The following is an 18,735-nucleotide window of genomic DNA, read 5'->3' as shown; positions in this document are numbered from 1 at the left end:
TTCATAACAGTGTACATGGCAGACCTGGTTTGTGCCAAGTTGTAGGGTCTTGATCTGTTTTATCCTATTTATTTCTGCTGTACTCCTAGGAGATGAGTGTGGACATGCCTATTTTTCACATAGAGAGCTGCTGTTCTAAGAGGTGACGTCACTTTCCCAAAAAGGCAAGTGATTGAACTGTTGTGCCTGCTGTCCCTCCTGGCAGCAGACGGCGCACGCCGCTCTGACCTCCAGAGAACTCACCCCATCCATCCTCTGCCACACTGTCAGTCTGGCTTATAGATCAACCAGGTCCTGACAAGGCTAGGCCAAGGGCTGGGGCGGGGGGTAGCAAATGGAAACAGCATAGTATTTGTACACAGTCATTTCTATTTAAAATCTGTATCGATCTGAATCCAACAGGTCTCCAGAGGCCACATCAGGCTGGCGATTTTATTTCCTTCCCGATGAAGGGCGGATTAGAGCAGGTGCATCTTAACAGCGTTGGGAACAACTTGGGATTTTATGTGATTCTGTTTCCTGTTCTAAAGTTACTCATGCATCGCCTTAGATGTCACACATTGGGTGGCCACAGAGACCATTAGATCTCTTACTATTTCCAGGGCACTCGAAGCCATCTGAGACAGGGCCGTCTGAGAAGTTTTTCTTTGCTCTTGTAATGGATTTTTGGTGACTTTTGCCTCCATGTGAGTCATACAGTTCATGTATTTGTGTATGCATACACACACCTATATGTATGTGTGTATATGTATTTATTTTTTGTTTGTACTATGCTTTGAATTCAGGATCTTATGATTGCCAGATAAGCGAGTACTCCACTGTGTAAGCCACTACCCCCAATCCTCTTTTAATTTTCCTTTAATTATTTTTTTAAGATGAAGTTTGGTGCATTTTTTTCCTGTGACTTTCCTGGGTCATAGTATTCCTCATTATGACCCCATATAGCTGGGATTTATCACTGTACCCTGTCCCATTATGGCAAGTTTTATTTGTTGAGTTTAAAGTCTTGGTAACTTGTTCCTTTTAACCTAAGCTGGCCTTGAGCCACCGCAGCTCCAGGTAGCTGGGGTTATGGGTCTATGCCAGCACGCCTGGCTCTCTCTTGTTTTTCCACTGTGCTTCATAGAGGACTGACACTTTGCTAGGAAATTATTCATTCTTTTTCCCCTCGACCCCAGGGATTGAACTGAGGACCTTATATTTATCAGGCTTATATTGTGCTTTTTGAGCCATACTTCAAGCTATACACATTCTAGTTTTCTTTAGAGATATATAGTTTCTCGTTTGTACCTGGCATGGCCCACACCATGATCCTCTAATCCTCCCTTTGCATGGCTGGGATATGTATAATTCAAATGGAGACAAAAGTAGCAAATGAATCAATCACAATTGCAAAGAAAAACTGCTCTGCTGTATACCGCCACACCCATCTCAGTTCTGAGACAGAGCCTCACAGACTTTTGTCTGGGCTAGTCTGAACCATGCTGCTCTTGTCTCTGCCTCACAAGTAACTGGGATCACTGGCATGTGCCACCATGCCTGGCCTGAAATTGGAATGTTACATATTCATCCAAGGCTCTATTTTCTCACTTACTGAGTAGATAGGCATGAGGATAAATCTACACTATACCTAGACATACAGCAGTGTCTTACCTCAGGCTGGTGGAATAACATACCATAAACTAGTTAGGCATATGATAAACATAGAAATAGGTTGCTCCCACTTCTGAAGGCTGGCCGTCTGAGATCAAGTGCCAACCTGGTCAGGTTCTGGTGAGGGCTCCCTCACAATAGCGAGGAAACAGACATGCTCTTCCCTCTTTTATTCCCCATTCTTGTTTCTAGGCGGGGAATTATGGAAGCACTCACGGACAAGGGGGCATTTCAACAAGGCATTGAACAAGGTTCTCAGCGACGCAGCCCACTGCAGTGAACACCGGTCTCGACATGGTGCTGTCTGATTCATCATCTGTGATCTTAAGTGTTAAGCTTTGGGAATGTTCATGGCGTTTCAGGTCCTGGCTTTGGTGAGACCGGATAGACACCTGATGAGACTGCAGGTGTAGGAGCTCATGGGCTTTTGCTCATTCGTGTTTTGCAGAGAGCAACAGCGTGAATTCAGCCTGTGTCTACGAGAGCACTGTGCACAGCCGCGTCTTCCAGATCTTGTACAGGAATGAAGAGGTGCCCATAAACGATGCTGTCCTCTTCCGAGCTCATTTGCTCTTAGATGGTGAAAGGGTAAGTCGTGAATCTACCATCGGGAACAAGTGTTTCCTCCCCTGACCGTTCCCTCTCATCCTTGGGTAAGTGGTGAGTGACAGAGAAGCTAAAGATGGACTCTGAATCCTGACGGACAGGGATTTGTGAGTTGGAACATTTGTACATTTACTTATGCATTCATTCATGTGTTTTTACTCATCCTTCCATTCACACACTTGCTCATTCTGTGAAGTCCCAAGATAGCAAGACTAACTTGCCACCTCTCACACTCACTCCCCATTTGCCCATGTGTGCATCTGTTCAGGCGCTCTGTCCGTGAATCTGTCAGCAAATGCTTTTGAGCATCTCCATTGTGCAGTGCCTTGAGCTAGGCCCTGGCATAGGAGACGGATTGAAGAAGGCAGCAAGGCCTTACGTTCAAGGGGTTAGTAGTTGAGCAAGAACACAAATGGGTCAGCTGGTGCTAGGCACTAAACTAGATGCATGTAAGAAGAAGTCAAAAGGCTCACATGGGGGAAAATGAGCCCAAGATGACAAAGTTGGTATGTGCCAGCTGTTTCCCAAGGGAGCTGGCTTTCAGATCAGGAAAAAGGGAGGGATGTGCGGCAGAGGGGGGTGGACACAGATGACCCCTGGAGGCCTCCAGGGGAGTCCACACCACTGCTCCTTTCCCGGTCCCCCTCTCAGCCCCCGCTGACAGGTGTCAGCTGATGGTTTCCTGGTGGAAGACCATTCCTCGTGGGGAAGAGTGCTTCTATTCCAGGAAACTTTCATTAGAGTCCCCGCCCCCCATTCATAGTCCCCAGGTGGCGTGTAGAATTCTAATTGAGTACTTGTTCTCTTTTGCCCATTTTGTTGAGTGGCTTTTTGTCTATATCTTCTATGAATTGGATAGTAGACAAGTTCTCCTGGGTGGACAAAAATAAAAGGTATCACTTAATCTTAACCCATTTATCAAGCCACTCATATTTATTAAGGTTTATTAAATACCTGTGATGTGCATATTATGTGCTGGAGATAACATAGTGAACAAGAGAATATTCCTGGTGCAGATCAATATGTCAGGTATCTTGCCCCACCGTTCCATTTTAATTCTATCCAAGTCGTGCTCTTGCCCTTCACAGTTTGACCTTGTGAGATCCAAACATGTTTGGAGGTCAAACAGGAAGTGTGTATCACAGGATCTATTATTTCCTTCTGCATGTCAAAGTATTCATTACTATAAGCTAGTAATTCATTGTTGTGTGAGCAGTGAATAATGGCAGTGAACAATGTCACAACTAATCGTTATATCCAAATCAGTGACAATTAAAATTAATTGGATATGTCTGTTAAAGAAACTGGAATTTTAAATAGTACCCTGGCTCATTTCCAATGCAGAGCTATCTGTTCATGGCAACCAAAGCACTGTTTATAACCCAGTGACCAGCAAGCATAGTCAAAGTGCATTTTGTTATCATCGTGAGTCACAAACACTTACAGAATGGACATTTATCCAAGAGCATATGGAGCTGAAGATCAGCCCATGCAGTTAGGCAGCAGGTGAACTGAAGAGCTGACCATGCAGAGAAGTCAATGGATAAAGACTACAAAGAGATGCTTGAATAAATAATACTGGCAAGCTGAGTTTGGAAGGAGAGTGGATATTTTATTTATGTATTCAATGTAATCCCACTGCAGATCTGAGAAGGCTTACAGAATACATAGAATACTTCAAGGAAAAGAATAGTAATAGAATGAGCCAGAGAAGGGGACAGAGAAAGGCAAGGCTAGGCAAGGCTGGAGTAATGAGAGCAGAATAGAATGCAGAAACATCCTCTGGTACTGGCTAATAGTGACCCACACATAGCTTACCTCCTAGCAGCCAAAGTGAAGAAAAAGATAAAATAACTAACCATCAGATGTTTACTGCTCTCATGAAGAAGACCGGATTGCTTGGGAAAAAGAGCTTTATTCTGTGAACAAGATTGCAAAAGGGGTAAAAATAAAATAAATGAAAGGTATGTCCTCCAAAGTGAGGGACCTTGATCTGCCCACATCTTGCAACCAGCCTCTGTGCGGATGAAGATTCTTGACCTACTACATGCCCTAGTGATTCAGACAGAGGATATGAGGCAGTGATCGGGCTAAGAGTTTGGTTCATTAGGCTTGTGTGGGGTTTCTACAGAAAGCGGGGAGTGCTTGTGAAATAGAGGATAGTCATGCACTGGAAAGCAGGAAAGTAGCAGGAAGATCTGGGGAAGAAATCCTCACTGCGTGAGAAGTAATGCAGGTAGAGACCTAGAAAGCACTGCTGGAGACACAGCATAGGGGAACCAACCGCAGGAACCTCACGGAAGGCTACGTGCTTGCTTTGTCCTATAGAAGGCCTCCCAAACTCAGAGACCTGGGGTTAAAGGAAGGTCATGTAGGCACTCACATGAGGAGGGAGACTGAGGCCTGGGGAAGGCATCTGCTACTGCTGTGCCTGTGAGTGTCGCCATGTATCATGGCAGATATTGGCGGGCCAAGTGAGCAAAAGAGAGAGGTGTTTGGGAGCAAGAATGGCTAAGGAACTGAGAATGTGGCTTAGTGACAGACCGCTTGCCTGGCATGCCCGAAACCCTGGGTTCCATTCCTCAGTACCACATACACAGAAAAAGCTGGAAGTGGCGCTATGGTAGGTATGCTAACCTTTAGCAAAAAGAAGCTCAGGGACAGTGCCCAGGCCCTGAGTTTAAGTCCTATGATTGGAGGAAAATAAAAAAAAATAGAATGGCTCATACAACTGGGTTCACAGTTAAGCCTAACGGAGGCTTCTACTTGGAGATATGTTGATGGAAGTTGACTGTAAGGCCTGGATTTGAGATGGCATTGTAGGTGTCATGGTGAGCCCCATGCAGGAGGGTTCAGGGAAGTTGGGCAGGAGCGTGCTAGGGGTTCATCTTGACCTGTAATAACCACAGCGGCAATCGTAACACTAACAGCATCTTCCACTGCTGAGGGGGGTGCTGTGTGGCAGGCATTGTGCTTGATCATTTCTTCTTGGTTCACAGCCATAGTATGGTGGGGTGGTATTTTTGTTTTTACTTGATGTTATCATGAAGGTGATGTACAAAGGGATTGCCATTACATAAGTCAGGTAATGAGCACGTTTCTTTTGGAACAGTGTCACCTCTTCCTTCATTTTCTCCGTTTCCCCCCAGCCCCCCCCATAAATTGTATAGTTCATTTTTTAATTTTATTGTCAAGGTGATGTACAGAGAGGTTACAGTTACGTAAGTAAGGCAGTGAGTAAATTTCTTGTTGAACTTGTTACCCTCCCTCTTTCCTTCCCCATTCCCCCTCCCACTGTAAAGTTTGTTCTAGCATATTGTCTTGTGAATTTTGCAGTTGCCTTGGTTCCTGCTTTGTCCTTTGTCTCACCATCTTTTTTGTTCCACTTCCCTTCACTAATTTAGATAAACATATACAATACCAGGGTACCAAACTACAGTGACAACAGAGGAGAAACTGCAGCAGGGGGACACAAAAGAAATCACATAATACAAGGTGGCTCAGTGGTAGAGCGCTTGCCTTGCATGCATGAGGCCCTGGGTTCGATTCCTCAGCACCACATAAGCAAAAAGAAAAAAGCCAGAAGTGGTGCTGTGGCTCAAGTGGTAGAGTGCTAGCCTTGAGCTGAAGAGTGGAGGGACAGCACCCAGGCCCAGAGTTCAGGCACCATAACTAGCAAAAAAAAAAAAAAAAAAGAAAAAAGAAAAAAAGAAAAACCTCTTGTGTCCATGTCTTGGAGTTCATTTCGCTTAGTATCATCCTCTATGGTCATATGTACATAGTGTCTAGTGAGTATCACTGCTGCGTGTGTTCACCCTTTGTCTCACCATTTCTGTGTTCCCCTTTCCCTCCCCAAATCAGGTGAACTTCCATACAAGGCAAAAGGTACAGAAATAAAAACAATAACAAATGAGAGAGAGAAAAAAAAACAAAAACCAAGGAGCAGAATATCATAAAACCTCCTAAAACCCTTCCATTTCTTGGGGTTCATTTTGATAAACATCTATTAGTCTCATTTTATGGATGAGGATATGAAGAGTTAGAGTGAGTCATTGTTTCTCTCAAAGCCATACAACCAGGAAGTGGTAGAGCCAGGGTTCCAACTTAGGTACTTTAGGGCCCATGGGAGTTTCTGGGGCGTGTGTAGTTAGGATGGCTGCCTGGTGTTGGAGAAAGGGTAGATCTATTGCACATCCACCTTCAGAAGAAAAGCAGAAATATTGCAGCAATCATTCACATTATTTTTTAGAATTGTAAAGTCTTTGTGCATGCTTTCTTATTTAGTGCTCACACTTACAAAGCTATGGAATAAGGGTAACAATTTCAGCTCCATTTTACATATGGGAAATGATGGAGATGTTGATTCAGGGTGGGAAGGAGGATTTTCACCTTTGCAACCTGATGTCAGAAGATAGCAGTGTGGAAGGATGGGAGACAAGGGGAGGAAGAGGAAGATAATAAGAGACACTGGGACATGTGGAGGAGTGTGTGACCTGAGACAAAGATTCAAGCATGGAACTGAGCCAGAGATGCACTGCCCATGAAGCGGAGTCTAGCACAGGGAAAGTGCTTCGTATTGGAGCTTGAGATTGAGACTTTACTGCAGGGAGTCTCAGCCTCCTCATTTAAAAGAAGAGGAAAAATATTTCTTCATAAGTTTATCTATATCTAGTATGATAGCACACTACAATGCTAGATTTTTTGTAGCAAATTTTAGTTCTTTCTTTACAGTATGTTTTATCTTATTTGCTGTTGATATTTCAGTTACATGAGTAAGATAATGAATACATTTCCTTTTGAGCATTGTTACTCCCTCCTTTGTTTTCCCCCTACTATCCCTTCCCTCCTCACCTCCCCAACTCCTCCCCCCCTGCAAAGTTGTATAGTTTTCAACATAGTGTCTTGTACATCTGATTGTTATAGTGGGTTAACCTGTATTGTTATTATAAAGGTGATGTGCAGAGAGGTTCCAGTTATATGTAATGCTTTTATAAATGTTAATTCTAGTTTAAAATTGTTCCCTTCCTGGTGAGGAGAATATCATCCATAGAAGGAGATGATATCTTTGCCTTTATTTTAAAATGAGACAGAATAAGTGAAAGGTGTGTTGTGTGCTTGTGTGTATGTGTATGTGTTTGGAGGGAAGGGCAGGTAATGAGCAACCATTTGTGAGATGAATGGTCAGAAAGGTCAGTGGCTTCATTCTAGATTCTCTTGCAATCCAGATTAACGAGGGGCCTCACAGCCAGGATCTACGTAGCCACAGTTCCTAGGAAGCTGCAGGAGGGTCAGCCTCCAGTGAGTTCTCCTTCCCAGACTAATGCATTCTTGGAGGATGGCTGGGGGGACAGGCCTTTCTTTGCCAGTCTTATTTCCAAGGAACTTGTGGCAAGAGACTGTGCTGACTTTCCTTGTGTGTATGAAATGAAAGATGTGATTATGCAAAACAAAGCTAAGAGCAAGTTATTTATAGTACTTGGTTTCAGCGAAATGTTAGCTATTAAGGCTTTTAATTTAAAAAACAACAAATTTTAAACCCTAAAGATAAATTCCATCCATATGTCTCTGTCTGAATTGTGATTAACTGGGAAGACATTTTCAAAGCCGCTTTTGGAGGAGAGATTTCCATTCCTGAAGGATGAGCACATTCTTGCAAAGCAACAGAAGCCAAGAAAAAAAATGAAGGGATTAGGAAGAGTTTTACTAATAAAAAAAAACGCATTGACATTTGTTCTGCAGCAGGACCTGGTCCTGAACTCAGGGTCCCCAGTGAGGAACCAGCAGCACTTCCCTTAGTGATGCCCAGATTAAAAGTGAGTAAAACCCCGTGGCCCTGCTAATGATGCCAGGTTAGTGGGGCCATATGGAAAGAAAATAGTTTTTCAGCTATAGACCAGGTTGATATTTTCAGTGACTGTCACAGATGCGAGATTTGCCTGATCGGAACAGAGCTAACAAGCACTAGTCTTATGTTGCTAGAACTTGGTGTTTTTCACCCTGCAAGAAGGTATAGACTTGTAACATCAATATAAAATGACCTGAAAGTTTTTAGCTAAAAAAAAGATTTTAAAAAGACAGGATGGAGACTACACAAAACATTGTTGCAGAGAACATTTGGCTCATGGGCTTTCAGCCTACAAATTTGAAAAGAGAAATCACTGGCATTGGAAGCATCCAATGGTCAGACAGGAAAGAAGCGTGGAGCTCTGTGAGTTACAGAGGCTGCTCATACTGACTGGGCCAGCACGGAATAGAAGGAAAGGTGAAATCTGACCCTTGGCATGCGAATTTCCCCGAATATGAGAACAGAAGAAATATGACCATGCTCATATGTGTATGTGAAAAGTACAGACCATTTTTGGGAGTGGTGGTGGTGGTGTTATTTTTAAAGCTCAAGGTGAAAGGATGGGAAATATTTAAGGGGAGGTTCTTGGATCACCAATGATTTCAAATGTAGTGAATTCCAAGACAAAACTTAAAGAGGTTTGCTTTCTTACAAGCTTGGTCCAGCTTGGAAATGACTTCATTTTCTTGGGTACTTCTTCTTCAGCATGAGAGCACTGGTGTCTGCCAGTGATGGCACCGGAGAAGTCCCAGTTTGGGACTTCTGTCCCGTGCTGGCTAACTTGGGCTCTGTGGCTGCACCCTTCCCAGCGAGGGGCTATGGGCGCCTTGTTCCTGCCTAAAAGAATTCCAGGTCAAAGCTTTATTTGAGAAACAAAGCTTTCAAACGTCCTCAAATAAGGACCCTGGTTGAATCCTTTTTGAAAATATGCTTCTCCTAGATGAGCTGCATAAATCCTTCCCTTCCACTTAGCACTAATATTCTCAGATGTCCCATTCCTCCCGAAGCGCGTGGGGCATGCACCTCGGACCTGCCTTAGGCACAAGTGGCATTGATTTTCACGCTGTGATTTCCGTTTCTCTTCTTTGGGAAGTAGACCACTCAATGCTTCATGTAGACAGGAGTTGACCCCTAATGGCCCTTGGCTTTATTTCTTTTGCAGGTGGAAGATGCCCTGAGTGAAGTTGAGTTTCAGCTCAAGGTGGACCTGCACTTCACAGACAGCGAGCAGCAGTGAGTGTTGTGGAAATCCCACAGTTGTGGTAGCCCGTGTCTTCCTCTAGCATGTCCCACGCCTGGGCTGTGAGCCTCAGAAGGGACCACAGATGCCCGGTTCCTACATCCTACCACCGATATGCTAGCTGGGAGCTTGGGCTGAGGGGGTCAGCCTGGGATCCTGAAGCTGTGCATGTTAGGCAGAAGCTCTGGTTCTACACACAGATGTCTCCTACTTTCTGGCTTTTTGAACCAGTAACTATTCATGCAAGGTAGGTTACAACAATCAAAGCAAATTCCGAAGGAGTGGACGTTCTCCCGTGATTTCTTGTCGTTGTACTGAATGTCTGCTATTATATTTCAACTCTCTGAAAATTGAAAATCCATTTTTGTATAACCTGCTGATTGAATAAGCAGGAGGCAAATCCTCCCCCCTCCTCCCCTTTCTTTTCTGTTCACTGATTCCTTCAGGTTTGTCCTGTGGCCTCTTCCTCCTTCCCTGGGGTGAATAACATTTTAGTTACTGTACATTCTTTCAGGAAATAGATAGAGCATCTTTTTCTTAGGTATTAAAAACCATATACAAGTATGATTCCCCAACTCTGAAGTCTCATTAAGTTTTATAATTTCTTTGTTCATGTCCATTCTCCGTGCAACCCTCAGATCAGGCTTCCATGGGCCCCGAAACTTCTTTCCCGTGGAGAAAAGATGAAGCAGGGGGCTTTGTATTGCTTCCCTAGCGTTCTCCTGTGCTGTGGTTTTTGAGTCAGGTACAGTGAGGAGGGGAAGAAGGGGAGAGGGTTGGAAAATCTTATAGGCTGCTTATCAGCAGAGAAGCAGGGCCCCCTAACTGGCAGATGGTCAGTCACCCTTAGGGTATCTTTGTGAATTCCTTGGGAATGTACGCATCCTCACAGGCCCAGCCTTGTCATTCTCTGATGTGGTGAGGCCTTTTATGGCCAGATCACTTGTGTCTTGGAGGAACCTTGAGACAGATGCTTTTCCAGAGACCCTGTAATGTGGCTGCAGAAGATACAGTTATGCAAATCCTGTCCCACAGATATGGGGAATCCCTTCCTTCAAGTCCACCTCTGTTACAGTGGGATATTCAAGTCTTCCCTGGCCTTTCTCCTGAGGGCATGTTCATGACCACCGAGGGACAAGACCTGTCTTCCCACAGTTCGAAGCAGTAGAGGGCCAACTGCCAAGATGAAGAGATGCAAAAGGGTTCATTTTACCTCCATTTTGATACCAGAATCTCGATATGCATTGACCACTGCTCTATAAAAATGAACCTTCATGCCGAGCCTCTAAAACCTCTTCCTCCTTCCCTTTGGAAAATAGCAAACCAGGAAACTGAAGTGAAAATACTGGTGAATGAATTTTCTCTCATCTTCAAAGCTGAGACTCCTTCTTAGGACTTTCTGCACTTCTCAGGAATTGCTGAGATTGTCTCATCTGTATAGTCTCTCTAACTGTTGTGCCTCATGTGGGGGTTAGGAAGGATTGAAGCAGGAAGGGTTGGATCAGGAAGGATCTCCACTGAGGAGTCAAACACATGGTGGTGACTGGGCATTGAGGACGGACGTGGGTTAAAAGCATAGATGGTGGTGCCTGCTGGCTCAGTGGGGAGAGGATCTGTCCAGGGTCCTGATCCAGTATCTGCACTCAGTGCCTTAGACTGCGCCCTCCTGTCTTTATCACGACCTGACTGGATACCTGCTTCTCTCATCACATCAGCTCCTCCCTTGGTGGGATGGTAGAGAAATCCCATCTAAATCCCGTCTATATGCTCAGAATCCACACATGATACTTGTGCAGGGAATCTCTTTCATCATCTTTCCAGTAACCCACTCGTTTCCTATGTCCTTATGCCAAGCTCATTCAGAGAGTTTTATCCACAGCCCCCTGGCAGACACTTCTGATCAGCCATCAAACCCTGCTGCTGCTTTCAAATGGAGCTTAGAAACTATAAACCATTTAAAGAGCTTTAATGATAAGCTATAGTGGACAGTGTTACTGAGACCTTCTTGCCAGCAAAAGTGGGACTTATTGGAAATCCTATGTATAGGAAATTGGCCCTATCAAAGTCTATAAAGTGCAGCAACTTAAGCTGTTCACTCATCCACTATTAAATATAGAGCAAATGCCTGCATTTTCCCAGATCTCACTAGCCTTGTTTATGAAATAAGGATAAGGTCATTTAATAAACCTTTAATGAAGATGAAGAGAGACTCTGTGTGTGTGTGTGTGTGTGTGTGTGTGTGTGTGTGTGTGTGTGTGTGTGTGTGTGTGTGTGTGTGTGTGTGTGTACAGGCAAGTGCACATTTTGCTAGATAAATGGCTTCTTCATCCGTATGGCTTATTAGATGTGTTGTTTCCTCTGTATAACACAAAACACTTAATAACAACCAGAGCAGGGCCTTTCATGCGGCCTAAGATTATCTGAGAGAAACAGGAAGCCAGAGGCTGGGAAAATTGGAAATGCTGTATTTTTTTTTCATTTTCATAAATTGGGTTTGAGGATGATAAGGTATGTGGAGTACATCCTTGGGGGTAGACATTAGGCTTTGAAGCATTGCTCTGTCAGCTAGCTTCCTCAGTGCTGGGTAGAAAATAACCCCAAAGGCACAGAGTGCACAAGACTGGACATCAAATACCAAGGCTGAAAGGCTACCAGTGCCCATCTTGCCCAGCCCACCCTGGTGAGGAGGAAGACGCTGCCCCTTGGGGCTTTTGGACATGTTCAAAGATATGGGCGGTGGTCCTGGATTCTAGCAGATAGAGATCAATGATGCTTCGGACACTTTACCATGCATAGGTCAGAGCCTCTCCTCACAGCAGATCATGATTTATCTCCAAAACCAGTATCAACCCCTGCTCATACAAGGGAAGACAATTGTTCCTCCCCAGTGTATCCGTCTCTGTCCCTGAGAAGCTCAGGCACATGGGAAATTCTTTCTTACCTTCAGGGAAGGCCATCCTTGTGTTTTCCCCTTGTTTGATCTCAGATGTATTCCTTGTAAATGTCTGGAAAATACTCTCATTCTGGACAGCTCTTCAGATAAGAAAAGTTCTTAAGTTACACTTTAGGTCAAACATGGGAGCTCTCTCCCTGTGAGCATGATTTTTCTTGTTAACTATTTATTTATTTAGTTAGTTATGTATTTGTGTATTTATTTATTTATTTATAGTTAGATTTGGCTCCTTTACAAGAATCTAGGCATTTCTTCTCAGTGCTATCAGCTTTAACTCTGTCTTCTGTCTTCTCTAAGCTTGCTCACTCTCTCTCTCTCTCTCTCTTTCTCTCTCTCTCTCTCTCTCTCGCACACACACACACACACACACACACTCTCTCTCATACACACACAAACACTGAAGCTGAACTGAAGAGTTCCATGTAGGAGCTCTATCCATTTCCAACCCCAGTAGATAGTTTCTGGCCTCCTTCATTCTTTCCTCCTACAAATGTGGTTTAAACTCTAGTTAACATTTTTTTTTGTATCTTGTCTAATTGAGGTATGTTTAACATCCTGTTGGCCATGCCTTAAGGATATTTCTGTGACTGCCAGGAACTACTGTGTGAATAGACTACTAAACGCTAACTCAGAACAGACTATGGTCAAAAAGGCCTCATCTGACATCCCAGTTTTACCTCATGATGTTGAACAAGTTCATGGGCTCACGTTAATTACTTCCTCTTCTGCAAGTGGAGTAGTATTAGTAAACATTTACTTGAGAGTTTTTTTTCCTCTAGAAAATCTTTTTTTTTAATTTTTTTAAAATTTTTATTTTTTTATTGTGAAAATACTGTACAGAGGGGTTACAATTACATGGGCAAGATAATGAGTACATTTCTTATCAGGTATTGTAGCTTCCTCCTTTGTTTACCCTTCCCATCCCTTCCTATCTGCCCCCCCCCCCAGTCCTTCCCCCCCACCAAAGTTGTAATGTTTGTTTTCCACATAACGACTTGTACTTCTCATTGTTGCAATGGGTCCACCTGTATCCCTATTTAAATGACTTGTTTTATAGAGGAAGGGAAAAAGCAGTTTGGAGTGAGGTCACAATAAATTGTGATCTGGATTAAATACATAATGTTTTTATGTGTTTATGAGACTCTCAGTGTGGATTCTTCAGTCCTTCCTTCCTCACCTTCATCCTGATGGGAGAGAAACTGTTCTGTGTGGTGTCTTTACGAAGTGATGCTGGTCCCCAGAGGTTTTGTGGCTCGTGGCATTTGTATGCACATAAGCAACAATGCTTCCAGGGGGCTTGGGTTCCTCTTCTCCTCTCCCTGTCTCCTCTTTCCTTCCAGGTAAAGGACAGAAAAACATCTTCTCTGCTCTACTCCTGAATTACATTCATGTAGGCTTCCCACTCACCTTGCAGGGCTTGCGTGACAAGTATTCAGAGACTGAGATTCCATCTGGCCAACACCTCTGGCGGCGTTTATTTAGAGACTGGATTGATAACCAAATATGCCATGGTGCCTTTTCTGCCAGTTGGCTCTCACTTAGGGTGAGACCCATGGCCATTACAAATGTTAAAAACATAAGGGGCTCTTCCTAAAACTTGCCAGACTGTCTCAGCATTGTACATTGGGAGTCATTCATGATTGTGGCCAGTCAAACAGTCAGCTGATTATTTTAATAGGCACGTGTGTGACAAACTTCCCCAGTTCTGCCAGGGATTACGGAGATGCTGGGCTTCACAAAGCCAGTTCGTTGCAGGCCTTGCCCCTAGGGTCGTAGAACTCTAAGAGAAGCACAGAACTCAGAACTCAGAACATCCTTGCAAGATTCAGGGTTGGAGCTTGGGGGAGGAGGAGAGGGGACACGAGGAAGGCAGGAGGGAGAGGAGGGCTACACTGGAAGGAGAGCTGGGTATCATCATGGCCATCACTGAGGTGTGGGCTTGGTGCCAGTGTCAGCAGAGCCGAGCTCAGAGCTGCCACGTAGCCTTGGTCTTCGCTTGCCCGTCATGAGGAAGTGGGCAGAATGTTCCATGGATCGAGTAAGCAGATGCGTGTCTGGTATGTGGAGAGGCACTCCTGCAGACCATCACTCACCATAGCACCCTTTCTTGCCTTCCAGGCTGAGGGACGTGGCTGGTGCCCCGATGATCAGCAGTCGCACACTGGGTCTGCACTTCCACCCGCGGCGGGGTCTGCACCACCAGGTCCCGGTTATGTTTGACTACTTCCACCTGTCGGTGATCTCAGTGACTGTCCACGCCGCCCTGGTAGCTCTTCAGCAGCCCCTGATCAGGTATGAGGTTGGAGGCATCCTGCAGGCATGGGGAGACACTTCCTATCACAGCGGGGCTGGAGTAACCCTGGAGGGTCAGCCCCGGGCAGGTTTGCACCTTGGAGGCTGCAGGTTTAGGCTTGGGCCTTGTTGGGAGAAGCAGAAAAGGCAGGGGAGAGGGCAGAGAACACGTGTCCAGCACAGGACCTGGACACCCGCCCACCAGCTCACACTGGGAGAGCCTGGGTTCATTCCCAGGCTCTCACTTGGCCTTATCTGAGAAGTTACCTAGTGTTCCAGAGTCTGACTCTAAAACTGGAACTCACTTGCGTGGCATCTTCATAAAGTCCTAGTGAGTTCCAGATGGGGCCAGCAGGGCTGGGTGCAAGATTCCAGCCTGGCTCACCTTCATGGATGACACTTGCTAAGATGCAAGTGTAGCTTTAAGATCTACCACCTTCGTTTCAGTGCAGGGTTCAGGGTGTGGGCTGTCTGCTCTGGGAACAGCGGCGGTGGCAGGGATTCTACCCTGAGATCAGGGAGCTGTTCTGCTGAAGGGCAGGTAACAACCTGATAGGAAGGAGAACTTCCTTCCAGGCGGTCTGTAGCCCAGTCAGTGGTCCCCGTAAAGCTGGCATCAAGACCATCTTCCTGCCTAGCTGCACTACTGATTTCCTGGGGAGCTTTGAATAAGTCACCTGTCTTCTCTAAAACATCCGCTTCAACACGTACACACCACACAGACAAACAAAACCAAATAAAGAGAATGCTTTTAAAAAAAAATAGGATGTGGGCTGGGCACCGGTGGCTCACTCCTGTCATCCTAGCTACTCAGGAGGCTGAGATATGAGGATGGTGGTTCAAAGCCAGCCCGGGCAGGCAAGTCCCTGAGTCTCTTATGTCCAATTAACCACCAGAAAACTGGAAGTGGCACTGTGACTCAAGTGGTAGAGTGCTTACTTGGAGCTGAAGAGCTCAGGGATAGCTCCCAGGCCCAGAGTTCAAGCCTCATGACCACCACCAACAAAAACAAGGATAAGTCCAGAGCACCCCAGTGGCTGAAACCTGCTGAATTCCAGGCACTCAGGGCCTGCAAGGGACACAGAGATGCTGTGAGCTATAGTTCAGAGTGGTACCTGTCAAATGGAGGGTGGGGGGAGATGTAAAGAATTGGTAGGCCAGAGTTTAAAAACATGAGCTTTAGGACCAGATAGGCCCCGGTAGTGACACGGAGCCCTACCTACATACTCTGAAGCATGGAAGCTTCAGCGACCTCCAGGGTTAAATGAGATTGTGCATGTGAAATCAATGGCCATGCATTAATAGACTAATTTTATTTAGCATCTGCCACATTTCAGTCACTGGTCTAGGCACCACCTGTGTAGCACTAGTAAACAGTTAACAAATGGCAAGTACACTTCATCCTAGAGAGAGGCAGTTCGACTTGAGGCCTGATGCAAGTCTCTCTAGAAGAAATCGCCTTTGTGTTCCACCCAGAGGAAAATTTTAAAAAAAGAATTTGGGCAGGGTGGGGGGAGAGCGCAGCAAGGTTTTAATTTAAGGCACCATTAATGATGCACTAAGGAATTGCAAATGAGTTTATTATGTGTGAAGAAGGCAGTGGAGGATTGAGCAGGGGTGACCCTAGGACCACACCTTCGATCACAGGCTTCCAGTTCACTGTAATGTGATTGGAATCTTGGTGACATCCTCCGCAGGACTTGGGAAGCTGGGAAATGTCAGCAGGGAGTTTAACCTGGACCAGAGGGCTCCCCCGTGCAAGTTTTCCTGCAGCAACCTCCTAGAAGAGGATTTTAAAAGCTGCAGCATGAGTTGGAACTTCTCCACGGATGGAGTAAAAATAGACCTGCCTTCCGCTCTGGAATCTGCAGCAAGTTTCTGCTTTAGTTCTTAGTATCTGGAGCAAAGGGAATCCTTTAAGTTCATGGGAAGTGCCTGTCAAATAGGGCAAATGCTAGCTTTTCTAGGAAAGGTTTACATAGCATCAGTCAGATCCGGCAAGCACGCAGAAGGGGTGAAGTGAAAATTCACCTCCAAAGACCTCAGTCTTCACTGAAACAGATGGAAGAGAAGGATCCAACTTTGAACCTTACTTGGGTTTAACAGTTTTTCTGGAGAGATCTCCATCCCACCGGGAAGGCTAGCTGAAGGTCACACTTAGGTAAATGACCAGCGTGGTTGTTTGGATACACATATCTGTCCTGTCTGAACTCCAGGAATGTTCTTTCTACATTCGTCTTCCAGCTTCCTGGTAAACTCATTGGAACTCTTCATTCAAAGCAAACCCTAGCCAGGTATCTCAAGAGGCTGAATTCTGGAGGAACTTGGCCCAGGCAGAAAAATCTTGCTCTATTCCAGCACCAGTGAACCAGTGAAAAGCAGGACTAGAGATATGTCCCAGGTGGTAGAGCACTAACCCAGCAAGCTCCAGGCCCTGAGTCCAAACCCACATGCACCAAAAACAAAAACAAAAACAAATCGGGAGAATGACAATACTGCATCACAAAGTTCCTTGATGCTGACCCCCTGACAGACTCTAAAACCTGCGACTGCTCATGGCCACATTGTACAGTGGTGTGATGTCTGTCTACCACCCACCCACACCCTCCAGCATACTTCCTGTCATCCGTTACTTGGAACCATACACAATGTATTACAGAGATGTTCATTATACTTCAGAGTTTAGTTTCTTTCTTGTTTAAGTACAAGGAAACATCTCTACATGTTAGGTGTGTCTATATAATATTTTCCCAAATATTTTCAGTCTGTGGTTGGTGGAATCTCCAGAATTCAAGGATATTGTGGGCAAACTTACAATTGTTGTATTACAAACAACTATAAATATGTTACATATGTATATATTTATGTGTACGCATATACATATGAGTAACGTTTACATATATTCCTATGTGCATTGAATGCTTTTATGTTGGTTAAATTATCTACCGTGGTTACTTCATTTATTGAATCATTACTGTTTGGCACACTCAGTGTTTAAATCTCAGAGAATCCTTGTAATGACCCCATGGTTCAAGTACATTCTTGGCCCTGCCCCACGTGAGGGGCTTCTAGGTGATTGCCTCGTAACCACCCACCCTGAAATGTGGCACAAGGCTAATAGTATTTGAATAAATTAAATAACAGAAATGTAACATTAACATTAGCCTGCTTGTGCTCAGGCACAAGCATAAATCCCTTGGATAAAATTCCCCCACAATTCTCTTGGTAATGATGACATCATTTGGGTCTATTTGTTATTGAGACCCTCTTGTTGCTACTTACATGGCTAAGATCAAATGGATTCCATTCAGATCCCACCTGGGCAAATTTGAAAGACTCCTATGTCCAATTAACGAACACAAACTGGAACTGAAGAATTTGCTCAAGCGGTAGAACACCAGTCTAGAGCCCATAAATGTTGAAGGAGAGAGTCAATGGGAGGCCCTGTCCTCAAGCCCCAGTTCCGGCACATACATAATAGTAACAACAACCATAACGCTAATAATAACAATAACAATAATACATAAATAGAAAATATCATTCACTGTAAACACAAGACAAAAATGACCTTTCCTAACCTCCTTGGATTCTCACATGGATTGCTGCCAGTACCCCATGTCAGCTGATCATGACTGTGTGAAGCACAGCGTCAGGAACTATTTGTATATTTGTCTGTGGACCAGATTACCATATTCCCAGCTAACCCGGATCTCAGGAATGCTTTGTCAGTCATGGCTGTCTTGGCATTCTGCTCGACACGTGTGTGAATCATGGCAGTTGGTGTTGCTTAGAAAGAGATGGGGAGGAGGTGGCGCTGTGGCTCAAGCGGTAGAGTGCTCGCCTTGAGCTGAAGAGCTGCGGGACAGCGCCCAGGCCCAGAGTTCAGGCCCCACGACACACCAAAAAAAAAAAAAAAAGCTAGAAAGAGACGGGGTGGGAGAGCTTGCTCCAGCTGACGCCTTTACAAGGAGCCAGAGACAGGAGTTCAGTGCACGTGTGATTAGTCCATTTGCCCTTCCACCTGCCCCTGTGGTTGATGTCGCCTTGGAACTCAGCCTCAGTGTCTCTCAGTGCATGATCCTTGGCTCTCAACTTACCTGCCAGGTGCCGGTTGGGTGTCCTTGTCAGTCACATCCTATCCCCTGT

General features: G+C 45.0%; 1 protein-coding gene across 3 annotated transcripts in view; it reads left to right on the top strand.

Moving 5' to 3' along the window:
- Fam135b (family with sequence similarity 135 member B) overlaps positions 1 to 18,735 on the top strand; it is a 247,518-nt gene that overhangs the window by 166,793 nt on the left and 61,990 nt on the right. For all 3 annotated transcript variants that reach the window (XM_069991457.1, XM_069991456.1, XM_069991459.1), the window contains exons 4-6: positions 2,102 to 2,241; positions 9,267 to 9,337; positions 14,416 to 14,589. In XM_069991457.1, coding sequence (XP_069847558.1) covers positions 2,102 to 2,241; positions 9,267 to 9,337; positions 14,416 to 14,589 — 385 coding nt within the window. The remainder of the gene's footprint in view (positions 1 to 2,101; positions 2,242 to 9,266; positions 9,338 to 14,415; positions 14,590 to 18,735) is intronic.

Source organism: Dipodomys merriami, unplaced genomic scaffold, assembly GCF_024711535.1.
Source record: "Dipodomys merriami isolate MVZ:Mamm:240054 unplaced genomic scaffold, mDipMer1.0.p SCAF_4, whole genome shotgun sequence".
NCBI classification, from domain to species: domain Eukaryota; kingdom Metazoa; phylum Chordata; class Mammalia; order Rodentia; family Heteromyidae; genus Dipodomys; species Dipodomys merriami.
The sequence above is the reverse complement of the archived record's forward strand: the minus strand, read 5'-3'. Positions and strand labels throughout refer to the sequence as shown.